Source organism: Citrus sinensis, chromosome 2 (assembly GCF_022201045.2).
Source record: "Citrus sinensis cultivar Valencia sweet orange chromosome 2, DVS_A1.0, whole genome shotgun sequence".
Classification (NCBI taxonomy): Eukaryota; Viridiplantae; Streptophyta; class Magnoliopsida; order Sapindales; family Rutaceae; genus Citrus; species Citrus sinensis.
The window spans coordinates 7,811,771-7,822,245 of record NC_068557.1 but is presented as its reverse complement, the minus strand read 5'-3'; the positions used below and the strand labels follow the sequence as shown (position 1 = coordinate 7,822,245).

The following is a 10,475-nucleotide window of genomic DNA, read 5'->3' as shown; positions in this document are numbered from 1 at the left end:
CATCGCTACACAAAATAAATAAATAAATAAATAAATAAAAATTGAACATCTAATTCCAGGTTTCTTCCCCTTCACATAAATAAAACTGGTCACCGGTCCTCCCTCAGTCCAGCCCTTTCTAGACCGGCGCGTGCGTGTAGCCACTGCCAAAAAAATCCCCACTTACTCAAAAAATGTTTCTCTCTTTGAATCAGTAGTCGATCGATGCGTGCTGCGATGGTACGATAATAATTGTTTAATGTCCCGGCAATTTTGACTTTCTTACTATAAAATGTTTTCTTTTTGACTTTTCTCTTCTTTCCTTCCAAACGCTACACGCTAATCCGCCACCTCTCCTAGCTTTGCTTGCCAAAAAGCGTAATTGTCGTAATTAGTGTTCATTATCTTATTATATCTATATATTTATATATGATTTGTACAGGTGATAGAGTTATGAAATAAAAAAAAAAAAAAAAGATATTAAAAGACTTTGAGGATGAGAAATTAAAAAAGCTTTGGGTTGCGTTCAAAAACTACTTGCGATAGACGGACTGGAAGTAGCATGAATCACTTATTTGAAATTCAATTAATGTTCTTGCTGCGTAATAAGTAATAACTATATATCATTAAGTTAAAATTTAATTTAAAAATAAAAGAAAATAAAAACTATTTGTAATTAGGAAAATTATATAAGATGATTATGGCCTGTCAACCCCACGTCGATGGACATTATTATTATTATTATTATAATAATAACGTTTGTTTAAGCAACCTCGGAGTTGGAGGAGGAGCCAGCAGAGGCAGCACCGTCGGAGCTTCGTCCTATTCAAAACCGTTGAAATTAATCAGACAGTCGGGCGGCGGCGGCGCTGTGGTGATGGCATCATCTGGCTGCAACAACAATAACGGAAACAATAGCAAGAAGATGAAAACAGAGAGTTTCTTGAGGCATGTGGAGTCTTTGGCGAGTTTCCCATCTGGGGCTGGTAAGATCTCTCGGTTCAGCGCTGTCATATTGGGGGAAGCTCTCTCTTCTGAGGAAAATGATATTGTTTTACCCAGTGATGATTTCTCTCGCCAGGCTTTGGTCCCTTCGCCCCAAAAGGTTGCTCCTTTCCCTTTTCTTTTGCATTTTAAATAAATTTGGTTTCACATTATTTATTTTCTTTGTTCCTGACTGGCATTTGCCTTTTTTTCGGTTGTTGTTGTTATTGGGTTAGTATTTGGAAATGTACAAAAGGTCTGTTGAGGACCCTGCTGGATTTTGGGCCGATATAGCTTCGGAGTTTTATTGGAAGGAGAAATGGGGTCAGCGAGTTTGCTCTGAGAATCTTGATGTTAGGAAAGGCAATGTCAAGATTGAGGTACTTAAAAAATGTTATTCTCCCATCGAAAAATAGAACTGGGAATTGATCCAAAAATGGTATTTCTTTTATGCTAATAGGAGGTTGGTTTTCTTCTGCATTTTGGCAGTGGTTCAAGGGTGGTATCACCAACATTTGCTACAATTGCTTGGACAAAAACATTGAAGCAGGATTGGGTGACAAAGTTGCCATTTACTGGGAAGCCAATGATCCGGGTGTTGATGGTACTCTTACATACACCCAGCTGCTTCAACAAGTTTGCCAGGTCTAAGTTATTCTTTTTATTCTACTGATTAATTGATTTTATCTTGGTTTTGTGAGTCAATGCCGAGGCTGATTTTATCGGATCTTTACTACACAGCTTGCAAATTACTTGAAAGATATTGGTGTTAAAAAGGGTGATGCTGTTATAATTTACTTGCCCATGCTTATGGAACTCCCCATTGCTATGCTTGCGTGTGCTCGAATTGGTGCAGTTCATTCGGTAATTATTGGTTATATTTCTAGTTTATCAATGTTTCTACTTGGTTATTTCTGAAAGATTTGCATTTCAATTGGCTTTCACATGCCTTCAGGTTGTCTTTGCTGGATTTTCTTCAGATTCTCTTGCACAGAGAATCATGGACTGCAAGCCAAAAGTTGTAATTACTAGTAATGCTGTTAAGAGAGGTCCTAAGGCCATCCACCTCAAGGACATAGTTGATGCTGCACTTGACGAATGTGCCAAAAGTGGGATCTCTGTAGGTGTGTATTTTAATGTCATTGCTTTCTTAATTAGAACAACAAGATATCTCCTGTCATTCATGTGAAGTTCACTAAGGAAGTTTACTAAGCAATAGACCTTTTTAGTAAAATTTTTTTGTCTTTAGATATAATGTTAGGAATAATATTTATCAAACTGGTCCTCTTTAACCAGGCTGCTATACTAAGGCTTGAGATCACTTTATTATGCATTGTTTTGCTTGCCTTATCTAACAGCTTGCCACTTGCCAAACTGATTGAACAAAGAAACTAAAACGGCTTGCATGCCAGATTGAACTTTCTTGGGTATTAGCGAGTCCAATCCCTATATTTTTTGACTTGCTGGCTTGTTCTGGTCTCGAATCAGCTTGACTTCCCAGAGTGGCTACTTTCACCAACTATAATAGCCTATCCATTCAGAAGCTACAGTGACTTATCAGTAGAAATTAATCTCGTACTACAGTTCTCTCCCATCATAACTGCTCATTTTCATTTTTCCCTTCTGACCAGATGTATGCTTAACCTATGAAAACCAATCGGCCATGACAAGGGAAAACACCAAATGGCAAGACGGAAGGGACATATGGTGGCAGGTTGGTATTACATTGCCATTCCTCTACCATGAATGGTAGAATGCTTCTACTTCTAATTCTTGCAGTCTATTCCGTGATGTTCTTATTTCATGCTATTACTGCATGGTAGATAAATTAATTTCTTAATGCAAGATGAAAATCTTTTGATATATGCTAACTGAATGGCTTTAGGCTTGACGAGTCTACCTGTTATGTTTCAAGATAGAGTTTATGTTTGCTAACAAGTGATGAATGTATACTAGGATGTTGTCCCTAAATATCCAACTAAATGTGAGGTAGAATGGGTAGATGCCGAAGATCCTTTGTTCTTGCTTTATACTAGTGGGAGCACAGGAAAACCAAAGGTACTTGTTGGCCTTAGTTTTAAGTTTTTTTTTCTTTCTTTCTTTATCTCTTTAGTTTATGCTAATGTAGATTTTCCAAAAAAGGGTGTTCTCCATACAACTGGAGGATATATGGTGCACACAGCAACAACGTTCAAGTATGCATTTGACTACAAGCCCTCTGATGTCTATTGGTACTCTTCAGACTCAGCTCATACTGAATGTTGTAACTTTCTCTGTTTAAAGCTGCTCAGTGATCTGTTGATACATGATGAGACTTAAAACACTTTTCATTTTTCTCATACAGGTGTACAGCTGACTGTGGTTGGATTACGGGGCACAGTTATGTCACGTATGGACCCATGCTCAATGGAGCTTCTGTAGTTGTTTTTGAAGGGGTAATGACCAAAGAACTCATGAACATAGTTTAATAAAGTTCACTTGTGCAATGGGAAAGTGGATTATAAACTGATAATTTTAAGTGTGGGACTAGGGAAGACAGTTTTCAATAGGCAAGATGAAGACATACATAATTTATAGAGTTTATAACCAAAAGAAAGAGCATTCTATTGAAGACTGTTAAAATTCATCTAAATATGTTGTTTTTAGGTGTTTACTGTTATTGTAATGCCGCAATACTCAGTAATACTGTACCTTATCAGTATAGAACTTTTTATTAATGACTGTAATCATAGAGAATAAATTATGAGTTCGCTATGTTTTGGTTCTAAGTTCTGATTCTGAAGAAACTGAGTGGCATCATTAATAGTAGTGATGCTTCATTATGTTATCTGCAGGCTCCAACTTATCCTGATTCTGGTCGCAGTTGGGACATTGTTGACAAATACAAGGTGACAATATTCTATACTGCACCGACCTTGGTGCGTTCTCTCATGCGTGATGGCAATGAGGTATGAAATTTATCTAATTTTACATGTGAAAAATCTGTGGCTTACTTGGGGTTTAAATCATTTACAGCAAATTTTTTTAATCATGATAAGCGACTACTCAATAATACCTATCCCAGTTACAAGTGATCAGAGAAGGAGAGAAAATTTTGAGGAGTTTTTCTCAAGTTACTTTTCATTAATTTCATATTCACGTCAAATATTGTTGATTATGCAGTATGTTACCCGCTACTCCCGCAAATCCTTACGGGTCTTGGGAAGTGTAGGCGAGCCTATAAATCCAAGTGCATGGAGGTCTTTAGCTCTTCTTTATTTTGTCTTATGCAGAAGTCAACGTGTGTAAGCATATTTCTTTAAAAGAATTTTCTAATACCCTCCTGTTTCTTTTAGGTGGTTTTTCAATGTAGTTGGAGATTCAAGGTGTCCTATCTCCGACACTTGGTGGCAAACTGAAACTGGTGGCTTCATGGTAAGTATGTTTTCTTCTGTGAATTTCCCAGGTTGCACATACTTTCTAGAAGAAATTATATGGTGATTTCTCTGCTGTGTATACACATTGCTGTTTCTCCATGACAGTAATCTAATTAATGATATTTCAACCCTGCTACCTGGCAGATTACTCCGTTACCAGGTGCCTGGCCGCAGAAGCCTGGTTCTGCTACGTTTCCTTTCTTTGGGGTTCAGGTCTGAGATGAAAAACCTTTTATTGATCTTACCATCTAATACGTAAGTTATGTTCTTTGCTTTGATCATTTGCCCTTTTTCTATCATTTTCTTCTTTGGATCCAACTGTAGCCTGTCATAGTAGATGAGAAGGGTGTTGAAATTGAAGGCGAGTGCAGTGGGTATCTTTGCATAAAAAGCTCATGGCCTGGTGCATTTCGGACTCTTTATGGTGATCATGAAAGATACGAAACCACTTACTTTAAGCCATTCCCAGGATATTATTTCACTGGTGATGGCTGCAGCAGGTAAGCTCCTACTAGTGTTGAGAGAATCATTAATACGTAACCACTGTTTTATGTGATCTTGATTTAGGATTCGCATGCTATGTGAAGAAAACCGTGAATTGGTTCCTCTTTTTCTTACCTTCCAGAACAGTATGTACAGGGAATATATACAGCAAAATCCGAGAGAAAATAGGAGACTATATCTATCCTTTCCTAAATAATAGGAAATAAAATCTGGAAAGAATCCTAATGAATCTTCCCATTATAATTTAACTTATTCCTAAAATAGCCTAGATTACAAATAAATCCTAACTTTGAATCTTTATTTTCAACACTCCCCCTCAAGCTGGTGTGTGTATATCATACAAACCCAGCTTGTTACTTAAGTCTTCAAAGTTAGGTCTTGGCAGTGCTTTAGTAAGGATGTCTGCAATTTGTTGTCTAGTTGGAATGTACTTTAGTTCCACACTTCCACTAGTGACCTTCTCTGAGATGAAGTGCCTATCAATCTCGACATGTTTGGTTCGATCATGATGCACTGGGTTTTTAGCGATGCTGATTGCTGCTTGATTGTCACACCTCATTAGAATGGATGAAGGGCTGCACACACCGAGTTCCTTGAGTACACGCTTTATCCAAATTCCTTCACAGATTCCATTTGCCAAAGCTCTGAACTCTGCTTCTGCACTACTCCTAGCTACAACTGATTGTTTCTTACTCCTCCAGGTTACTAGATTTCCCCAGACATAGGAATAGTAAGCAGATGTTGATCTTCTATTTGTGACGTCTCCAGCCCAGTCTGCATCGGAGTAGATCTCAATATTCCTATATTCTGATTTCTTGAAAAACAATCCTTTTCCAGGTGTCATCTTCAGATACTTCAGAATTCTAAAGACTGCATCCATGTGTTCCTCTGTAGGATTGTGCATGAATTGGCTCACAGCACTAACAGCAAAGCCTATGTTCGGACGGGTATGTGAGAGATAGATTAAACGACCAACCAGCCTTTGATATCTCCCCCTATTGACTGGAATACTATTCTCAACTAAGCCTAGTTTCTTGTAGGGATCCATAGGAGTATCTACTGGTTTGCACCCAATCATACCAGTCTCCTTTAGTAGGTCCAGGGTGTATTTCCTCTGGGAGACAACAATTCCCTTTCTAGATCTTGCCACCTCCATCCCAAGAAAATATTTCAGATTCCCTAGATCTTTAACTTCGAATTCCTGAGCTAGCTGTTTCTTCAACTTCAGTTCTTCCTCATCATTTCCTGAAAGAATGATGTCATCAACATATACGATTAGGAGAGAGATCTTCTTTGCTTGTGAGGTTCGAAGGAATAGAGTGTGATCTGCCTGACACTGAGTGTAACCAAGTCTCACAACTGCCTTCGCAAATCTATCAAACCATGCTCGAGGGGATTGCTTAAGCCCATACAAAGATTTCTTGAGCTTGCACACTTTATTTCCAGTAAGATTCAGATCAAGACCCTGGGGAACTTCCATAAACACTTCTTCTTCAAGATCGCCATTGAGAAACGCATTTTTTATATCTAGTTGGTATAAGTACCAATCTAGATTTACTGCTAAGGAGAGCAAGATTCTGATGGTGTTGAGCTTCGCAACCGGAGCAAAGGTTTCAAGATAATCAATCCCATATGACTGTGTGAACCCTTTAGCTATAAGACGAGCTTTGAGCCTCTCAACACTTCCATCTGCCTTGTATTTAACAGTAAAAATCCACTTACATCCAACTGGTCGTTTCCCTGCAGGAAGATCTGTTATAACCCATGTATCATTTTTCTCCAGAGCATTTATTTCTTCATGAACAGCTCTTCCACTCAGGATGACCGAGAGCCTCTTGTATATTGTTGGGAACATGTAGATTATCTAAAGAAGAAACAAAGGCTCGGTATGATGAGGACAAACCATCATATGAGACATATTTGGCAATTGGATGAGTGGTGCAACTTCGAACCCCCTTTCTTTCTGCAATTGATTTATTAGAATCATCAACACTTGGAACCATGAACTCAACCGAGGCAAGACTATCCATACCTGTGTTGTCTTCACAAGAGCTTGGATTTGGTTCAGTTTCTTGGACATGTGGCTGAGTTTCTTGCTCTATCTGCTCTCTAGTTCTTCTCCTCCTATAAACATTGAGATTATCAACAGCAAGCTGTGGAAGAGGTGAGATTAGAGGCTGTAGTTGATGAGCTGATGGATGACGGGGTGACTCGGCTGATTGTGGTTGGGAGGACTCAGATGACTCAAAAGGCTGTGAAGATGTTGGGAGGATTGCTGATTGTGGCTGTTGGATAGATTGATCGTGTGTGGTGGTTGAGTTATGAGGGTTTTCATGAGGGGTTTCCAGCCAAGATTGCCAAGAAGATTCCCCTCTCCCTGAACAGCAGTTTTGGAATAGAAAGGCAGGTTTTCAACAAATGTTACATCTCTGGAAATGTATATTTTTCTGGTGTGAGGAGAATAGCATTTGTATCCTTTTTTATGTGGAGAATAGCCTAAAAATATACACTTGAGAGATCGGGGATCAAGTTTGGTCCTGTGTTGAGAGTGAACATGGACATATGCTGTGCAACCGAATATTTTTTGTGGTAAATCTGCTGAAACAGTCCTAGTGTGTGGAAAGAAATTGAGAAGAACTTTTCTTGGGCAATGAAACCCCAAGACTCTAGAAGGCATTCGATTGATTAAGTAGGCTGCAGTGAGAACAGCTTCACCCCAGAAAAAATTAGGAACATGAGATGAGAACAAAAGACAGCGAGCCACTTCAAGAAGGTGTCTGTTTTTGCGTTCAGCGACCCCATTTTGTTGTGGGGTGTCAACACAAGAACTGATGTGAAGAATGCCTTTATGGAGAAGATATGAGCTGAGGGAGTCTTTGAAATATTCCTTGGCATTGTCGGTTTTAAGGACTTGGATTTTGGTATTGAATTGGGTTTGAATCATGGCGTTAAAGTTTTGGAAGATTTGACTAACTTCGGATTTATTTTTCATGAGAAACACCCAAGTGAGACGAGTATGATCATCCACAAATGACAAAAACCTGTGAGCCCCAGAAACATTTTTAATTCTTGAGGGACCCCACACATCACTGTGAATTAAAGCAAATGGACGAGAAGGCTTATACTTAACACTTGAATAAACATTTCGAGTATGTTTTGCAAATTGACAAATTTCACAATGAAAGGATAAAGGGTTTTTATTAATGAATAGATTGGGAAAAATTTTTGCGAGATACATGAAGCTAGGATGACCTAATCGATAGTGTAACAGAACAATTTCACTATCGTTATTGACATTTGGACTAACAATAGAATGAGGATAACTAGTTGACAGACTATTGGACTTGGCACAGTTTGCTCTCGAATCTTGTATGAAGGAGGATTGATCGCTTTTGAGTAGATAGAGTCCAGAACATAGCTCAGCACTGCCAATCGTCTTCCCCGAATCCAAGTCCTGAAAAACACACATATTTGGATGGAGGTGGCAAGATGAGAAGAAGGAAATGGCGGCTGATAGGAGAACTAGGGTTTAGAGCCTAGCTCTGATACCATGAAGAAAACCGTGAATTGGTTCCTCTTTTTCTTACCTTCCAGAACAGTATGTACAGGGAATATATACAGCAAAATACGAGAGAAAATAGGAGACTATATCTATCCTTTCCTAAATAATAGGAAATAAAATCTGGAAAGAATCCTAATGAATCTTCCCATTATAATTTAACTTATTCCTAAAATAGCCTAGATTACAAATAAATCCTAACTTTGAATCTTTATTTTCAACACTATGTTTTGGTGTTTGATCTAATCCGTTGAAAGTGAAGTGCCCATACCTTGGAAGTGTATATTAGGATTCGCATGCTATGTTTAGGATTTGCATGCTATGTTTTCTGTAAAGTGGACTGTGATGGTTAGTTTTGTTCCTTGGATCTATCTTTCAGGGACAAGGATGGATACCACTGGCTCACCGGACGAGTTGATGATGTCATCAACGTTAGGTAATTTTTAAAATTTTCAGCTTTATCAGCTGTCAACCCATTTGCTTTGAACAAACTTGCAAAATGAGTTATCATTGACTAACCAGTTTAAGCTGTCAAACTATGCTATGCATTCTCACTCACGAGTCATACACATGTATGTCTGAGGAACGTGTGGATCTTTTTGTATGCCATTTTTGCTGTCTTTGAATGATGCCCAATGATGTTTGCAGTGGACATCGCATTGGCACAGCAGAAGTCGAATCTGCTTTAGTTTCTCATTCCCAATGTGCAGAAGCGGCTGTGGTTGGTGTTGAGCATGAGGTATACTTCAGGCATGTGTGTGTGTGTGTGTGTGGGGAGAAATGGGAAAAATGGGGATTGTACAGTTGATAAAGTGACTTCTGTTCTTGCAAGTTTTCATGTTTAAAATAATTTTAATTGATGCAGATGGTTGTGTCCTACATATCTAATAAATAACTTCTACATTCTGTTGCCAATAGGTAAAAGGACAGGGTATATATGCATTTGTTACTCTTGTGGAGGGTGTTCCTTACAGTGAAGAACTCCGGAAGAGCCTTGTTCTTGCTGTGAGAAAACAGGTTTTTGTCTAACCCAATTGTCTCTCCAGTCTGAAGACAAGCCTTTCAAAAGCATATAAATATGTTGTCTGGATGCTGATCATTGCATTCTTACTGCCATTATCAATCATATCGCAGATAGCTGTTTTCCCTTTTTAAGAAAATTCCTCAACTGGACCTATAAACTCTCATACTACCTAGTTATTATAGTCAAAATCAATTCATGTTTATCCATGAAACAATTGTCTTGATCTTTTCGTCTAATAAGAGCTGATCCTCCATGCTAATTTGAGTTCTGACAAATAGAATGATCTTTGAAACTGTTGGAACATGCAGTTCGTCTAACTGCATGTTGAATTTTATATTGCTATAATAGAGAAAAGTGCCTGTATATTCATCAATTAGAATATAAACTGAAGCTTCTTGATCGTTGCACATTTCAGATTGGAGCATTTGCGGCTCCGGACAAAATCCACTGGGCCCCTGGCCTTCCAAAAACTAGGAGTGGAAAGATAATGAGGAGAATTCTGAGAAAAATTGCTTCCAGCCAGTTAGATGAACTGGGAGACACTAGCACACTTGCAGATCCAGGTGTGGTCGATCAACTGATTGCGCTTGCTGATTGCTGAAGATCCTAATCTGCATTTTTGTAGCGCATCCATCAGTACCGTGTTTATTATAGTTATTGTCCCGGAGCATAAGTTACCATGAGCAACCGCTATTCTTTTTCATTCACACATTCTGGTCCCTTTTCAAACTTTTTCGTTTCAACTTGTGTCGTCAATAAAATAATTCGAGCTGGTTTTGTTCATGTTCTCTATTTACTTCATTCTCAACACGTTAAATTTCTTTAATGCATGTTTGGTTAAAGGAAATGAGAGGAGAGGAGAGGAGATAGAAAATAAGGGAAAAAGATAGTCAATTTGGTTTAACATGAAACCGTCTCTTTATCCCTTATTTCTTTTCCCTTTCCTCCTTTCCTTAACATTTCTTCAAATCATAACATACCGATAGGGTGTTAGGAACTTGTATCACAA

The 10,475-nt window shown here is 38.5% G+C and overlaps 1 protein-coding gene across 1 annotated transcript; it reads left to right on the top strand.

The window, feature by feature from the left end:
• The first annotated feature begins 73 nt into the window (after positions 1-73).
• LOC102615660 (acetyl-coenzyme A synthetase, chloroplastic/glyoxysomal) lies at positions 74-10,249 on the top strand. The gene is made up of 18 exons (XM_052435089.1): positions 74-1,084; positions 1,200-1,343; positions 1,453-1,608; positions 1,705-1,827; positions 1,919-2,087; positions 2,595-2,677; positions 2,920-3,021; positions 3,106-3,194; positions 3,308-3,398; positions 3,798-3,911; positions 4,126-4,202; positions 4,299-4,377; positions 4,524-4,592; positions 4,704-4,879; positions 8,822-8,878; positions 9,091-9,181; positions 9,361-9,459; positions 9,882-10,249. The coding sequence occupies exons 1-18, from the start codon at positions 674-676 to the stop codon at positions 10,065-10,067; spliced, it is 2,316 nt and encodes a 771-aa protein (XP_052291049.1). The 5' UTR covers positions 74-673; the 3' UTR covers positions 10,068-10,249.
• The last annotated feature ends 226 nt before the right edge of the window (positions 10,250-10,475 follow it).